Source organism: Papio anubis, chromosome 13, assembly GCF_008728515.1.
Source record: "Papio anubis isolate 15944 chromosome 13, Panubis1.0, whole genome shotgun sequence".
Classification (NCBI taxonomy): Eukaryota; Metazoa; Chordata; class Mammalia; order Primates; family Cercopithecidae; genus Papio; species Papio anubis.
This window is the reverse complement of record NC_044988.1, coordinates 62,619,682-62,637,186: the sequence shown is the minus strand read 5'-3', so window position 1 is coordinate 62,637,186 and position 17,505 is coordinate 62,619,682. Positions and strand designations below refer to the sequence as shown.

General features: G+C 56.3%; 1 protein-coding gene across 6 annotated transcripts in view; it reads left to right on the top strand.

The window, feature by feature from the left end:
• The first annotated feature begins 2,808 nt into the window (after positions 1 to 2,808).
• The window catches only part of CNTFR (ciliary neurotrophic factor receptor), a 39,253-nt gene continuing 24,556 nt past the window's right edge, over positions 2,809 to 17,505 (top strand). The window contains exons 1-2 of one of the 6 annotated variants that reach the window (XM_017949776.2): positions 2,809 to 2,913; positions 12,271 to 12,381. Coding sequence is in view for 1 of the 6 variants with exons in the window: in XM_009188603.4 (XP_009186867.2) it covers positions 16,099 to 16,371 (273 nt within the window). In the remaining 5 variants the exon portion in view is untranslated. The other 5 variants (XM_017949777.3, XM_003911569.2, XM_009188605.4 and 2 more) reach the window with 5 other exon arrangements.

The window sequence follows — 17,505 nt, the reverse complement described above, 5'->3', positions numbered from 1 at the left end:
GAGGGGGGGCTTGAGGGCGTTTACATAACTGCCTCCTGGAGCCCGCCCCAACCCGCCAAACCCCAGTGTGATTGAGAGCGTGTGTGACTCTGTGTGTGCCTGTGTGACACTCAGTGTGACTGAGTTCATGGCTGTGTAACTGTGTCTACGTGTGGGTATGGTGTGTGTGACTCAGGGACTCTCCTACTCTTTTGGGATCTCTAGTTCCTAGTCTAAGCTGGGGACCCTGACTCTCAGTGTACCATAGTGAAGTTGAGTATACACTTTTTACTGTTTGAGATTGGGTGTGTGACTTTATGTGACCATGTATTTGGCATTTGTAATACAGAGAGCCTGTGTGTGAGAGTGTGTGTGTTTGTAACTTTGGAGAGCCAGGTGTGCGCTCCAGGCAGAAACTTTCTGATGGTATAGCAAGTTAGAAACCAGCACTGTTTCCTAAAGGAGCACTGGAAAGGTAGATCCTCCATAGGAGATGGGGAAGGAGCTCTCCTTCCTTGGGGACATGTCAGTAAGAATGAGGAAGGGTTTTTGCTTGCCCAAACGCTTGGGATGGCACAATTGACCCCTTGGTGTGTGTGTGGGGGGGGGTCCAAGTTTAGGTCACCTGCCAGGGTGGAGGGTGGTGTCAGAAATCCTGGCCATAGAGCCCCTTTCATGGTAGAGAACTCCAGGAACTGCAAGTCAACCAGGAACTTCCCCTAATTTCCCCAGGCCTCTCAGGAACTTCCCCTAATTTCCCCAGGCCCAAATGTGAGATCCCCATCAGGTGCAGGGCACAAGGCATCTGGCCTGGGGGTATTACTTCCAGCCACTGCATCATGGGCAAGGTAGATAGTGAAGATTGGGAAGGCAGTGAATTCTTGGAGGTGGGGTTGGGGAGAGGATGTCAGTGAAGTGGGGTTTGGCTTAAGCATAAGTGACATGACACAGAAGTGGGCTGGCGCAGAGCTGGGGAGGCCGGGAATAGGGGCGCTTAATAAAGCTGGAGAGGAGGCAGGGCCAGATCCTGCAGGGCTTTGAAGCCCCACCTAAGAAACTCAACTTTGCTCCCAAGGCGGTGGGGAGGGTTCAGCACTGAGGCTTACAAGCTCAAAGGCTACTGGCTAGGTAGGGCATCAGAGGCGGCAGGAGCGGAAACCACGACTAGTCTGTTGACCCAGCTCCGGGGGGAGGAAAATTGGTTGTGAGCCGGGTGGCGGCGGTGTGGAGAGGTGGTAGCACCCGGTGTTCAGTAGGTGGCCCAGGCCTCAGCGCGGAGCAGGAGCCAGAGGGGAACGCACGTCCCGCACCGTCCGCCAGGTGTCGCTTCGGCCCCGGGGAAGCGCTCGAGGCCGCTGGGTCCCGCGCCGAGAGGAGCTGCTGACCCGCCTGACGCCTGGACAGAGGTCCGACGTGCGTCTCTTCCTTTATCCTCTGACACCCACACGTCCACTTCCAGGACTCCGGACGCCCAGTGCGGATCTTGTCCCCGCAGCCGTGGACTGCGGCTCTGCATACTGCAGCCTCTGCGTCCCCGAGGGCCGAGGGGGACGAGGGGGACGTTGGACTGGGACAGAATTCCCGACTGCTCCCAACCTGGCAGAAAGAGGCTGAGCCAGGGACACCGGAGCATCTGGAGGTCAAGTCCGTTCCCCAAACCACTCGCCAATTTTCACCCCGTTCGCCCCTCCCCTGTTGGATTAGAGCGCCCAGGCCGGTCAGCCCCCTGGGGAGGAGCGGCCCCCGGTGTACCGAACCTTGCCAGGGCCTAGAGCTTCGCCGCAGGGGCAGGGGCAAGTCCTGCTCCTCTCAAGATCCCGTCGCACCGCCCCCTTCCTTCCTCGCGTCCTCAGTCTAATCCTGGTCTGTGGCCCGGGAAGCAGGAGGCCGGCGGCCCGGAGAGCCCGAGGATAGGACACCTTGGGTGGGCGGCTGTGCGCTGGCCCTCAGCGGGGCGCAGCTAGTTTGCTGTGTGTCCTGAAGTCCTAGCTGGCCGTCTCTGAGCTCCAGCCCATGCCGACCCCTGCCAGTTGTAGAGAGGGGATTCTGTGGCCACGGAAGTGAAAGTGAAAAGCCCAGGCCGTGGCGGGAAGAAGGATTTTCCTCTGCAGTGGGAGTCCCTGAGGCATTTGTTGGGAAAGGGCCCGGGCGCTCTAGGCAGCCTACTGGGGTAGGATGTGAGGAAAGAGCGAGACATTTCCCTCCCTTCTCCTCGCCCTCAGCCCTAGAGCAGCTCCCCGGAGGGGCAGGGCCCAGGATTATGGGTCAAGGGTCAGGTGAAAAATCCAAGGGGTGGAGACGAGGGTGGCCTTCTCGGTCTCCGCCTCTGCCATTGCCACTCCATTGCGCTCTCACGTGGCCTCAGAAGTTGGTCAGGTTGTCTAACCTTACTCTCCTATGTTGCAGCCAGACCGGAGGCCCAGGGGCGAATGCAGTGAACACCCCGGCCCCTCAGAGGCCCAGGCTGCGAAAGGAGTAAGCCTCCTATCGAGGGGTGTGCCTGTGCCCGGCATTGAGGGTGCACCCTCCCTACCCCTTCATTCTAGTGGAGGCTTCTCCCCCGGTTGTGTGTCCTCGGAGCACGAGGAACATGCTAGTAGTGGTGTTGGTGTCATAGGAGACATGGGAAGCATGGGCCTGGGCTCCCGGCTGGGTTCGTCCCCGGTCAAGGAAGCCCTTTTCCCCCGCGCGAGGGGGTGACCGGGAGGGGAGTCGTTGCAGGGGGCAGTAGTAATAGGGGAGGGGCGGAGCCGGCTGGCTTCTTCTGCCCAAAGTGGGGGTTGGGGGTTCTGGCTCGCGTTCCTCTCACGGCGACGCCGGAGGGAGGACCCCGAGAGTTGGCCCGGGGTGTGCCAGGGAGTCGGTGCGAGGCCGTCAGGGCCTGAACGTGCGGGAGTGTGCGCAGGAGAGACCTGGCCAAGACTGAGAGGGAGAGTGAGTGTGAAGGAGCGATCCCGGGGGTGGGTGCGCGCCCAGCCGCCCTAGGGGAGCGGGCGGAGTGGGTGTGTGTGTGCGCGCGCGCGCGTTTGCGAGACCCGCGGCCGGGGCTGCGCGTGAAGCACGGGGACCACAGCCGTCTGGAGGGCGCGCCCGAGAAAGGGTGAACGCGAGGGGGCCACGCGTGCCAGTGCGGGCGAGTATGCCAGCGGGGGGCCAGAGCGCGTGCCAGTGCCGGGCGAGTGGGAGTGGGGGCTCACAGGCCCGCGCAGGGCGAGCGGGCCGCGTGTGCCAGGAGCGAGAGCGTGCCAAGGCGGGGGCGCGCGGGGCCCGTGGCGGGGAGGGGTCGTGGCGCGCGGCCGCGGAGAGACAAGGCAAGAGGGGGAGGGGAGCGAGGGCGCGCGCGGCCGAGCGGGCGCCCGCGGTCACATGGGCGAGGGAAGGAGGGAGGGAGCCCGCGAGGGAGGGAGGAGGATGGGGGGGTTAAAGCCGCCGAGCGCTGAAGAGCCGGTGCAGAGCGGGCGGCGGCGGCAGCGGAGGCGGCGGCTCCAGCCGGCGCGGCGCGAGGCTTGGCGGTGGGATCCGGCGGGCGGTGCTAGCTTCGCGCTCCCTGCCTCGCTCGCTGCCGGGGGCGGTCGGAAGGCGCAGCGCGAAGCCCGGGTAGCCCGAGGGCGCGGTGAGTACCCTGCGGCGGAGTGCGCGCGGCCAGACCCTCAGAGCCCGGACTGACCGACAGACCGTGCGCGCGGGAAGAGTGAGGGGACACCCGTGGGCCTACGGCCGAGGGCGACAGGAAAGTTCACGAGAAACTTTGCCTGCAAACTCGGGGGCGGGGGCGCTGGAGAAGCGAACCCCCACGTCCGGGCGCTCCGGGGGTTGGGCGTGGTGGTGGTGGTGGGGCCGGACTGTCGACTAGAGGGAGGTGGCTCCGGCGGTTTGTCCTAGTGTCCCTGTTCTCCCCACCCCTCAGCTGCACACGCGGGGTCTGGAAAAATTCCTGGGCTTCGGGGGTTCGTAGTGGCCTCTGCATGCCCAAAGGTGGCTTCTTTCTCGGGCAGAAATCTGGACTTCAGAGCGCCCGGGGATACGAACGGACGGTTGCGCGTCTGCCAGTGCATGTGTGTCCGTGTGAATCCGCGCGCGCGCGCGTGTGTGTATGCGTGTGTGTGTGTGTGTGTCGGTCGGCCTCCTCATGATTTTCTCTTGAGTCCGCCTGGATGTATCTCCATGTAGTGGGTCTCCTCCAGTGTGTCTCTTTGTAAGTCTTCCTGGCTTGTGTGAGTCTGCCTATGGTGTATCCCCAAGTGTCTCTTTGTGAGTCTGCTCGTGTGTGTCTCCTCCAGTGCGGCTCAGTGTGAGCCAGCCTGGGTGTCCCTGTGTTGCTCCGAGTAGTGTATCTCCGCGTGCGTGGGGGCTGGGCCGTGGGGAGGTCACCAGACGGACAGCTCTCCCTCTCGGCTCCTCTTCTCTCCCGAGCCTCTCCTCCACCGTTAGCTCGCTGGCTCCCTTGTCCCCCTCCCCCATCCAGTAGCTTCAGGCGGGCAGGACTATTTCACGCCTTGTTGAAAATTCAGGATTTTCTTTCTCTTTACGTCTAGTCTGTCTCTTTGAGAAGCGTCTGTGTGTGTCTGTGTGCCTGGCAGCTTGTCTGCAACACTGGGTGTGTGTCTGCATGCCGCTGTAGGAGTGTATCTGTAACATTAGTTGTTCTGCCTGTAATACTTGGTGAATTTGTGTCTGTGTCACTGGGTGTGTTTGTGTGGCTGTGATCACTGAGGTGGTGAGTCTGAAATGCTGGGTGTGTCTGTGCATCTGTAATTGCTGTGTGTCCGAGGGGTCTGCAACACCAGCTGTATTTTTGTGTATGTAACTCTGGGTGTGATGGTGTGTCATTACATGTGTGGGAATGGGGCTTGAACCATTGCATATTCCTAGGGATGTAGGGCTAGCAATGACTTGCGGGCTAGAGGGGCCTAGGTGTCTCAAACTATGCCCCCCTGTCTCCACTGTCACAACCCACACAAATCCTCTTAGCTGGTGCCAGGGGCTGCTGGTCAGCATTGGTGAGATGGAGCTGAGGTTCACACTGTCAGGGCTGATACTCCAACTGAGACCATGAGCCTACACAAAGACTAGGAGTTTAAAGGTCATGCACAGGACTTCTGGGGGCTCTGGAATTCATACTCAGATGCACACTGGGACACTTAACTCCTTCTAGGGTCTAGGGGTTTACATTCATATGGACTCACACTTACATTGTGGGGCTCATATCCAGGGATACACTTCAGTCCTGGAGTTTCCATGTAGACTCACATTGGAACTCTGCTCACACTGGGACCCACACTGGGAGTGTAGGCTCATGCTTAGATTCACGGTCTTATCCTTTAGCTTAGATCTACATTGAGACCTAGAGCTCACACCCAGAATCTCACTGGGGTCCTCGGGCTCACACTGGGGCTCACATGAAGACACAATTCACGTGTCAGTGACACTGTGTCAGTGACACAGACACAAATTCACCAAGTATTACAGGCAGAACAACTAGTGTTACATATACACTCCTACATTCTGGGACTCCGAGTTGCAGTCAGACTCGCATGGGGAACATGGGGCTCACATTTGTTTATTTTTTATTTATTTATTTTTTTTTTTGAGACGGAGTCTGGCTCTGTCGCCCAGGCTGGAGTACAGTGGCCGGATCTCATTTCACTGCAAGCTCCGCCTCCCGGGTTCACGCCATTCTCCTGCCTCAGCCTCCCGCCTAGCTGGGACTACAGGTGCCCGCCACCTCGCCCGGCTAATTTTTTGTATTTTTTAGTAGAGACAGGGTTTCACTGGGTTAGCCAGGATGGTCTCGATCTCCTGACCTCATGATCCGCCCGTCTCGGCCTCCCAGGGGCTCACATTTGAACTCAAGGACTCACTGAGGACACTGGGGTTCATAGTCAGATTCACACTTCCAAGCTGGGGATCACACTGACTCACACGGGGACCCTGGAGCTTACTCAGATTCACACTAGGACCTTTGGGTTCACACTTAGATTCATATGGGGACTTTGGGGGTCAGACCTCCGTGGGTAACCTAGGGCTCACACAGAGACTCATGCCAGGATCTTGGTGACTCCATCAGACTCACGTGAAATCCTGTGACTCACTGAGGTTCCTATTGGGATCTCAGAACTCACATTCAGACTCACACTAGGATTCTGATGTTCACACTTAGACTTACAAGGGCACTTTGGGGCTCACACTCAGACTTAAAAAGGGATACCAGTGCTCACACTCAGACTCCATATGAGTTACCTTAGCTTATGCTCAGAAGCCCTTACGACCAGGGTCTCACACTCAGACTTACACTAGAACTCTAATGCTTATGCTGACTTGTGCAGGAATCCTGAGACTCACAGGCTCACACTTCAGTCCTGGAGCTCACATTCAGACCCACTGGGGTTTACAGTCTGATGCGTGCTGAGACCTGGGCTCATACTCAAACCCATACTTGCATCTTGGAGTTCACACTTAGATGGGACATTAGACTGTGACACTTAAACTCACACTTTCATCCTGGGCTCACATTCAGATCCACACTGAGATTGTGCCATTCACAATTCCAGTGGAACTTAGGACTCATGGTCAGATATGCCCATGCTTTCCTTTGGTTTGTGGTGAGTATTGGGGCACTTGAGGTGAGGAACAGAGACTGCTACAGGATCTGTCCTCTCCAAAGGTGAGGAGGAGAGAGGATACACATTTGGTCACATCCCTCACATGGGTTGTGGGCTAATGGAGGGGAGTGGTGGTAAAGGCTAACCCAGTCAGATTTCCCTGCTTTCCTTCCATAAGGAGACTAGGCACTTGGCAGGAAAATCTGAGTGGATCGTTGGTACAGGAGTGACATGAACTCTTAGATTCCTCTGTGTGCCATGTCAATGCACACCCATCCCCCTTGAATAGTTTTGGACATCCCTTCTGTAGTAGAGAAGGCCAGGTGGGGGAAATAAGACTCCTGTCCTCCCAAGACATCTTCCCCACCCCATACACACACATCTCAATCATTCTTAGGATGGGAGGGGTGTGAAGATTGGAGGGAGCAGACCTTGGCTCCTGCGACTGCTCCAGGGTATTGAATCTGTGATTGTAGGAGAGATAACAGCCTCAAATCTGTGAGGAGAAGGTAGCTGGAGGAAGAGACGGGATCCGGGATCCCACGCTCTCTTCTCTTCTTTGCCCTGGCTGGGGAGGGGTAGGGACCATGTTATGTTGTGTGTGTCCCACAGTGTCTCTGGGATTGCCTGTTGAGCCCTTATCCTGGCTCCAGGGCATGCCTGGGCTTCCCCACTCTGTTCCCCAAAAGAGCAGTAGCCCTGGGGGGCCTAGGTTGCAGCCAGCCCTGGGACTCCAACTCCCCTGGAGACCCTGCCCTGGACTTTGCGTGCTCTGCTGCTATGGACATTAGTGGGTGGGGCTGCCTGAGATATGCTGTCTTCCCCCATGGGAGCCCACACAGTAGGGACATGGCCCTGTGGTCCCTCCCAATACTGAGATGGCTGGGCTGTAACTGCGCCCTGTCCTGAAGGGGACACATGCTCTCCAGCCCCCCATGGGGGTGGGGGGCTTAAAGGCAAGGCGCCCCTGCTCTGTGCCCCCCCATGGCGAGTTGAAGTGTAAATGAATAGGAAACATATGGAGTGGATTTTCTTTGAAATGCAGATGGGTTGGGGGGGACCATGTGTGCTTGGTTTCGGGGGTCCTAGAGAGCAAGGAGCCTGAGAAGTGAGAACTGACCCCTCCTCTAGACCCACCATTGGGTGGGGGTAGTGGGGGAGACCTCAGCTTTGTAAACTCCTGTGGCCCTGAGTGACCAAACCCACAAGGGCTCTCGGCTTCCTGTGGGGAGGGGCTGGGAAGGCAAGTGGTCCTTGGGGATGGAGAGCACTGAGGTCGTCAATCCCTTTTACCTCTGCAGAGGGCAAAGAGAGTCCCAAAGCACAGAGCTGTGCCTGGTTGGAGGTCACCAGAGCTAGGCACTCTGTGGGTCAAGGGGTGGGAGGAGGAGCTGGAGCAGATGTTGAAGAAGAGTTAGACCCTGCTGCTGTGGGCAGCCAGCTCCCAAAAGCTGGGACTAGAGCTACAGTAGCAGGAACTGAAATTAAACTATGGTAGTGACTTGTATTCAGCTTGAGGGCCCGTCTTGAGTTTAGGAGCAAACTGAAGAGTCCTTAGTCTGTAGGAGGACAGGTTTCTCCAGACCCAGGGCAGTCAGTGTGCCCCACCATATAGCCTACCTGTACTTTCCCCACATGACACTCACCAAGGTTGCATAGTAGTTGCCTGTGAGGTCTGTGTGACTCAAGGACTGGGTCTACCTTGCTCACCCTGTACCTGCCTGCTCTTGGCACAAACCTTGTACACCATAGGAAGGCATTCTTGTGTGAACAGTAATACATCTTTTTCTTTCTCATTGGACCGAATGCTCCCTGTGGGCAGGACCATGTGCCTGACTCCCTGTACAGTGCCTGGCAGGGAATAAGTGCTCAATAAATGTTGAAGCATGAATCACTGAGTGGGACAGATCGTGGGGAGAAGGAAGCTCCTGAGATTTGTGGTTTGAGACCCAGCATCCCCTGTCCTACACCCCTGTTTGGCTCAAAGGAAGACTGGTTTGCAGGCTAAACTAGAGGAAGGACTTTCCTTCACTCAGGGAAGGAGTGCAGAAGATAGGCCCCTTCCTTGGAAAGGCCTGGACCAGAGGAGGCTGGGGCAGGGTAATCACTCTGATTCTGTGACAGAGGTCAGAGGTCACCCTGCTCCTTCCCAGCCTCAGGATTTTGCAGAAGGTAAGGTCCTTTTTTCCCTATGTGGTGGTGAACATGCCCCTTACCCTCTCTGGGTGTGGGTTTCTTGGACAAGAAGAGATGGGGTCCATTCCCTCAGGGACCCTCTAACTGAGGGAATGGACCCCATCTCTGACCTTCCAAGGCTGAGCTCTGAGGCTGTGTAGCTGTTGTGGGCACCACAGACTGTCTGTATTGGTTATTAATGCCTGTCTGAGAACACGGGGTTCGGATCCTAAAAATACTCTGTCCAGCCAGAGCCCAGGAGTTGCTGGCGTGGGCCAGTGTGGCAGTGGCTGCATCTTGGTCAGATAGAGACAGAGAGGAGGAAACACACCCAGCACCAGGAAAGACTGGGAGAGTGTGTGAATATGGGGAACCTGAGGCAGCACAGGTGAGAGATGCACGACAGAGAGAGCCTTTGTTATGTGGAGCAAAGATTTATAAAATTACTGGTGCCAGTTAGTCAAATTATGGCAAAATTTAGGGTAATCTGTTATCCTACACTGCAGAGAATTTCCTTCTAAGAGAGTCTGGAGATACATCTGATATCAGAAATAAAAACCAAGTAGTCTGTAGGATTCATTTCAAGACCAGCTTCAGGATGTTCCAAAATAAGAGTGTGGCAAAAAACACAAAGTATTCCCAACTACCCTTTTCTGAGCTACTGCCCTCCTCCTTACCTCTTCAGAGCCCCTCCTTGCAGCCAGAGTCCCAATGAGGGTCTTAAGACTCCCTTTTATAGCCTCCCCCAACTTCTAAATCCCAGGCCTTTGCATAGCCCCTCTATCCAGAAGGGAGCTGCACAGTGGTCCCAAAAAGGCAAGAGGAGCCCAGAGTCAGAGGGAAGATGCCATGTGACGTTGGCCCATGAGCTGACCCTTCTGGGCCCCTCCGTGAAATTGCGGGATGGGGGGCTGGGCCCTGGCCCAGGCCAGGAGAGAAGGCGGTTTTGGCACCCATCCAGGCCCCTGACGTCAGTGACTTTCCAAATAATGGAATCAATATTGGGGGGTGGGGGCAAGCGTGAACCAGGCCCCAACGATTAGAAACAGATCGGCACAACCCCGCAGCTGATTCTGATAGAGCTGCCTTGGAGAGCTTGGGTGGGAGGCCTGGAGGGAGCTGGACCTGTGGGGGTGGAGTTGGGGGGGTACTCAGGAATGGGCAGGCGGAGCCACCTAGTGTCCAGAGCTCTAGGGTATACAAGTGGGCAAAGATTCAGGCTGTGTGGGATTGGAATGATGGGGTGAGGGCCCCTGTCCTGGTCCCTTCCTCCTCTGAGCCTACAGGGTTCTGAGGCTAGGTAGTTTGTGGATGGAGTCTTGGCCAGCGAGTAATAAAGAGTGGGCGTAGGGATTTCATCTCTCTGCATCCCAGATGTGGGCCCCTAGGCCATATTAGGGGTCACAAGTTATACCTATGCAGTAGAAGAGTTCTGAATGAGACCTAAGTAAGATGACTTTTTGCTTGGAAGCAAAGGGCATTAATCCAAGATAGGGAGATGGGTATCCCTCCTTAAATTGGGAGTCTGGCCTCCTCTACCAGCTCACATTCTCTCAGCCTCCTAGAGGACAGCAGGTGAGGATGGAGGGGACCATAGGGTCTATTGGGGGCTGGCCTGGCAGCAGCTGACAAAAAACAGGAAGAAGGGCTAGGGGAGCAGCTGTAATTATGGGGCATTTATTATTAATCAGATGAAATTGCTGGAAGCAGCTGGTGTAATGTACGTAGCAATACAGACTCTGCATGCTCCCCCCACAACACACACACACACACACACACACACACGCACGCCACACACAGCCTGAGCCTTGCTTGCTTTCACAGTCTGTTTCTTGTGAAGGTCAGATGGGTCTATATGTGTCTGTCTGCATACTGGAGTGTATCTGTCCGTGTTTTTTCATGTCAGCCTGCACCCTCCTCTACTCCTATTGTCTCCTTTTCCAGCTATCTCTTTCATTCTTTGGCCTAATGTGTCCCTCTCTGTCTCTGGCTTCCCCTCAATCTCCCTCCCTTTGGGCCTGTCTTGGTGTGGCTGTATCTGTCACTATCAACCAGCCTGTCTCTAATACCTTATTTTAGTTTCTGGCTATCTCTCCCTGGTTGGTGATGTCTCTGCATCTCTGGGCAGGATTGGAAGACATGGAATCCCTTTCTCATGGTATGTGTTTAGGCACCTAATCAAACCTTTGGCAGATATATCTGGGACCTGTTTTCAGGGGAGCAGTTGGACCCCGAGGATCTCCTGAGGTCTTATAGAAGGTGAGGGGTCTTTTGAATGGCTGGAGTCCATAGAAGCAACAGTGGCTTTCAAGATATCCCTGAGTTCAAGGCCAGCTCCTTTACCAACTACCAGTTGTGTGACTTTGGCCAAGCTGCTTCTCCTCAGTTTCAGGATCTGTAAAACAGAAACAGTATTACCTCCAAAGCTTTTTTTTTTTTTTTTTTTTTTGAGATAGGGTTTCACTTGATCACCCAGGCTGGAGTGCAGTGGCTCAATCTTGGCTCAATGCAACCTTCACCTCCCAGGCTCAAGCGATCCTCCCACCTCAGCCTCAGGAGTAGCTGGAACCACAGGCACGTGCCACCATGCCTGGCTAATTTTTTGTATTTTTGGTAGAGATGGAGTTTCACTATGTTGCCCAGGCTAGTCTCGAACTCCTAAGCTCAGGTGATCCACCTGCTTCAGCCTCCCAAAGTGCTGACTTTACAGGTGTGAGCCACCATGCCCAGCCTTGAAGCTTGTTTCGATGATTCAGTACCAAAATGTAAATTAAGTACTTATCACAGTGTCTAGGTAACCAAGGACCCTGAACAAGTGATACCTGCTATTATTATTGGGAAAGGCATTGTGCAGGTGGGTGAGAGATCTGCACAGGCAAGTTGATATAGCAGCAAGGTTTTGGAATTAGATATAGACTCAAATCTAGGCTCTGGAACTGATCAGCTCTGTGGTATAGGGCAAGACCTCCTTGAAGCTGAATCTCCTTGGCTATCAAATGGGAAGAACAATAAAACCTACCTCATGGAGAAATCATGAAGATTAAGTAAGATAATGCATATAAAGTGCCAAACACAGTTCCTGGCATATAATAGATGCTCAATAAATCATAGTGGTGATAAGGAAGGGGGTGTTATGATGGTGGTTATTTACACCATGCCTGTGACCCTGTGACTCTAGGATTGTGCATGTGAGGATGCATGTGATATGGAGGTGCCTGTGTGTCTGTGAACTGATTGTATGGGAATTGTGGATTGTCTGCGGGTGTGTATCTCTGTGTTGTATCAGGCCACTGCCTTCTGGTAACCTTTGTGCTTGTGGTTCAGAACCTGAAGTCAGCAAGGAGTGCTAGAAGGGGTCTGTATTACTCTCAACTTTTCTTCTTCCAGATTTTAGCTGCTGCCTGCCTCAGTCTCCCCTTCTCACAGTGGGCCTGTGAGTATGGAATGGCCTCTGAGTTGGACTAAGGCCTGTGGCTCCTCTGTGACCTCTGATTTATGCCCTTTGCCCTTCTAGACTCTAGCCTTGTCACCTCATCTTGCCCCCTTGGTTTTGGAAGTCCTGAAGAGTTGGTCTGGAGGAGGAGGAGGACATTGATGTGCTTGGTGTTTGGCCAGTGGTGAAGAGGTAGGTGCCGGGGCCCAGGTGGGGCAGGTCAGTCTCAGGGAATCAGGCAGGTGTAGTGGGGCTGTACGTCTAGGGGACATGAGTGGAGGAGGACCTGAGATTCCTTCCTCTCTTCCCTGTCCTTTCTTTTTCCAGAGGTTTTGGGCTCAGCCTGGCTGAGGCTTTTCATGCTCTCATAATAGGCCTAGAAAGGGAAGAGACTTATCTATTGTCACACAGGCAAGGGCAACACCAGGTTAGGAAACTGGGTTCTATACTAAGGGGGAGCTGAGTCCCAGATATGGGAGTATGTTTCTGTTTCAGTGTCCTCAGGTTTCCTCTCTGCCCCTCCAAACATCTCTCTGGCTTGATTGGAGGAGCAGGTAGGCTTTAAAAAGATGGGATGGGAGGTTAGAAAGTCCAGAATCTTCTGAGGCCAGCTGTGGGGCCGAGCCTGACTCTCCCTGTCTCTCATTCAGGCCAGGCAAGGCCCCTGGATTGGCAGCTTGGGGGTGGGGGCATCCAAGGAATCAAGGCACTGGAGCGGAACGGAAGGGCCTATTGTCCAAAACCCGCCAGAGGCCCACAAAGGCCGACCGGGCTTTTCATCTCAGCTCCCAAACAGACTGGCCATTTTCCTGGCTGGGGGCTGAGGGGGGACTAACCCTTCACAACTAGGACCAGGGTGTTGTTGAGGGTGGAGTGGGGGTACCCCAGGCTGACACATAAAAGGGGCTTAAGATGGAGCTGGGGCCCAGGAGAAGAGGAAGGGAGGCCTGGTAAGGCTGTAGGGAGTTAAGCTTTTCACCCCACTGTTCCCAGAGGACCCAAGGACATGGGGTATGTATCTGATAGTTCAGAGTAGGATGGGGCTAGGAGATGGATGTACAGAATAAAAGATAATATTTATGGGGGGTACCTTGGGAGGAGTCTAATGGCTTACATGGAAAGTGGGCTACTGGGCCGCAAGGGCACATAATCCTCTGCAAACTGGGAACACCTTAGGGAACCGGGATGGGAGCTGGAGAAGAGAAGGATAGTGGTCGGGGAAAGAATGGGCTCCCTGCAGCAAGAAGAACTGAAGCCAGACAGCAGGAGGGACTTCCTGCCAGTGAACAGTAGCTCAGATGCCCTGACCCTCTTCCTGGGGATCTCAGAGGATTGCCTCAGCGAGCAGGGGAGCTGGAGAACACCCCAGGGGCTCAGGCTGAGGCAGCTTCTGTGGGGGCCAAGGAGGAGGAGGAGGCCAGAGAGGGAGGACTTGGCAGTTCTGTTCACCCTCCCCCAGCCAGCACCTCCAGCACCATTTTAAAAACAGCTTTTTAATTTAACAAAGTGGATGAAAAACTGTTTTCGGAAATAAAGAATATCTGCTGTCTCCCAGGCTAGCACACAGCCCTTGTGGAGAGCCTCTCTCTGGGTTTCTCCCCGCTGCCCATGGTTCCTTTCCTCCCTGTCTCTCTTTTTGTTTGTTTGTTTCTGCTCCTCAGGCCCCCAGCTTCCTTTGGCCTCCCATCACCCTTTCTCTCTCCATCACCCTCTCTCTCTCCATCTCAGCCTCCGTGGGAGCCTCACCCTCAGTGTCTTATCTCGATGGTATCTCTGCATTTCCTTCTGTCTCTCCTCTCCCAGTCTCTCTCTTCTAGGGCCCATCTCTCTTTCCTGATTTGTCTCTGTCTCCCAGCCTGTCTCAATCTCTGTCTCTCCACCCCCCTCCTTCTCCCCCAACCCCAGCTCTAAATGGGTCTATTTAAAACGCCCGACGCTGCCAAGTCAGAAAAGCGTCTCCTGATAAAGCGCATTAGGCAGAGGGAGGGAGGAGGGGGAGGAGGGAGCGGCGGGCGGAGGGATTGATCCAAGCCCGTAACCCCATTAATCAGGCAGCGTGGATCCCCCTCCCTCCCCCATTCCAGCCCCTTTTGAGCTAAAAGCCCCTTAAATATTTATCACCCCTCCCCCACGGGGGCGAAGGGAGGGGTGTACGGCCCTTGGTGTGAGCATCCCGAGCTGTCTGGTGCCCCCGACCCCATGTGCGTGTGCACGTGTGCGTGTGCTCATGTGTATATGTACGGGTGTGCACACCTGACAAGCCCAGGGTCTAGCGACCAACCTGCCCCTCACCCTCTGGGCAGCCTGGTCCCTCCCTGGAGACCCTAGGAGTTGCCCTGCTCCTGCCCCTTCTGAAGGGGGATGTGGGGTCCTCATCCCAAATACAGAAGGTCACTGGAGCACGGGTGGCATTGCACTGTCATTCCCAGAGGGCAGGATGGTGAGCCTGAGGTTCAGTTTCCAGATTCCCCCAAATTCCCAGCACTGGAAGTAACTTGGGGAATAGAGTTGGGGCCCCATACTTCTAAAGTAAGCAACTTGGAAGGCTGGCTGAAGTTCCTGCTTTATCCTCAGAGGGCAGGACTAGGACCTGGAATAGGACCTGGGGGTAGGCTGGGAACCTCCCGTGCCCTAAAAAATGCGGGAAAGTGAGCTGGGCCTTGGGAGGGAGCGGTCACCCCGGGAGGAGGAAGGTAGCCCGGAGCTGGGGCCGGGTCCCACATTTCTCACCGCTTGCTGATAGCCCCAGGCTGCAGAGGTCAGCCCTGAGACCGGCAGTGGTCTGCCCGAGTTGGCCTGCGGCAACTTCTCCTTGGCCGGGGAAGGGAGGCCCCGGCCGCCCCTGGGTGTGGAGTGGGGCCTGGACCGGAGCGGGGAGGGTCCCTTCTGCCTCCCCTCCCCCAGCATCAAGTGCCACATCTCCTCCTGACTCAGACAATTAGATTCAAAGGATGACCTCACTGCATGCCGTCCCTCACTCTCCCTCCGCTAGCTCGCTTGCTCGTTCGCTTGCAGCGCGCTCCTTCCTCCCCTCCTCCCGGCCCGCTTGCCTGGTCGCTCACTCGGGGCTCGGCCCTCGTCGCTCACCGCGTGGCCCGGCCCCTCGCCCACCCGCCCGCCGGGACCACTGTGGGGGCTGCTCCTGCCTCCCGGGTCGTTGCGCCTGCCCGGGCCCCAGCCCCGCAGACCCGATGCCCGCAGGCGGGCAGGCGGACCCACGGAGCGCCGGAGGCACCGACGGGGCGCCTGCGTGGGGACCCAGGTCAGTGGCCGCAGGGCCGGAGGACTTGTCACCCCCACCGCCGCGACGCCCCCGCCCCGCGCCCACCCGCCAGCCCGCCCAGCCCGCCTCGGCGCTTCCCGCTCCTTTCTCGGCCCCCGCCCCCCGCGGCTGCTCCGCGCGCTCCCCCTGCCAAGCTGTCTCTCTTCTCTTCTCTTTCTCTCCCCCCAGCCCCCCTGCCTCTGCAGCCGGTGGGAGGGACTGGGACTTCCTGAGGTCCCAGGGATGGGGCCGGGGCCCATTGGCTGCAATCGGACCAGGCCTCTGAGAGGGGAGGGGGCTCTGGCTGTGTCCATCGGCCTGGGGGAGGGGACCACCGCCTGAGTGGAAGGGGGGCTATAGAGAGAGAGGCCCAGGGTGTGGGGGTGACATCTAGACAGAGGGGATGAGCTCTTGATATCTTTCTTTTCTCACATCCTGTGGGCCTCTTGCCTGGTTTGATTTGATCCCCGAAGCCTGGCTTCATTTGTCCACACCTCCTAGCTAACTTTAGTCCCCACTGCCTGGTTTCATTTGGCTCCCACCACCTACCTTCTTTGGGGCCCTGTCACCTGGTTTCCTTACACCCTGCTGCCTGGTTTCTTTTGTCCCCACTGCCCGCTTCCCTGAAGTCCCTATCACCTGGCTTTATGGCATTACCCCTGCCTGGTTTCTTTAGGTCCTGCCTGGCTTCCATGGAGTCAAGTCAGGCTCCTTTTAGGATGGAGGCATCAGGGCCCCAGCTACACCTGGAGTGGCAAGTGGCAAGGATGTCCGCAGCATTGCTGATCTTTCCTGGGCTGGGGCCTGGCCAGCACAGCCTGGATTCCATTCTGCCTGGACAGCGACTCCGCGTCTACTCCTCCAGTGATGGGGGCGGGGCTGCAGGGTCCAAGGACACCTTAGGACTCTCCTCCTCAGTGGTTAGTTAGAGGAGCACCCGCTCGCTCTGCCTCCTGCCCCCCCCCCCATGCTGGGCATCTGCCCTACCTCTCTGTGGGCTGCCAGTGATGCCAGGGCTTTGGTGGGGGCTGGGGGGCTGGAGTGGAGGTCCCATCTCCTTCCCCTCTCCTGCCTCTTCTGCAGCCAGGCCAGACATCTGGGTGCCCGCTAGACAGTTACGGGCATATAGAGGTTTTGAAGAGGCCTTGGGATCACACAGCAGATAGCTAGGCTGAGAGCTGCTGCTGATCCTCATCGTGGCAAAGAGAGGGTCATGAGGGGAGGCAGCAAGGGCCTGGGGAGTTGGCTGGTTTCTGGGCCTTTCTGGCTCTTGCTGATTCCAGTGCCAACATCTGTCTCCCCGAGGTACTTCCTTCACCTCTCCTATATGGAGAGGATCTCCCTTCATCCCCTAATGCTGTTGAAAGCAGGGTTTGGGGAAGAAGGAGCTGCCTGGGGAATAATCGTCTATTTAGGGACCAACAAAGTATTTCCTTTCCTTTTCTTTCCTGCCCTAGGCCACCCTAGGCTTTCTCTCCCTCCCCTCAGGCACAACTAGGCAGCCTGAGGTCCTGGCACAGTGTGGCTGTTCAGGGTGTGTATGTGGGTGTTTCCCATTGCTGGTGTCGGGGCGTGAGGGGCCAAGGGCGACTGGGGGCCCTGAGCTTCTGGAGGTGTACAATGGTGTTTGTGTGGAAGGTTGACTGTTTGGAGTGTGTGATGGTATCCATATGTGAGACCATGGCTGTGTGAGGGAGTCTGTGTGTGTGAGTGTGACTGTAATGTGTGTGTGCACGCACACCAGCATGTACGGGGCTGTGGGAGTGGGTATCCATGTGGGAGGCCCTGATGTGTGGCCACAATGGTAGTCTCTGAATGCCAGTGTCTGCAAAAGGCTGCCTGGGTGTGTCCGTGAAGCTCTGGTCCTGTGTGTCTGAGGAGGCAGGGGCTTTGAGAGCTCTGCCGGGTGTAATGAGAACCCAAGTGTGTGCTCTATCTTAGGATGAAGTGAGCACTAGGCGCTGTGTGGCCTGAGTGGCTGGTGTGTGTGTGAGCATGTGTGTGCGCGTACTCAAGCCTGTGTTTACCCATCAGGAACAGATTGCTCTGGCTTC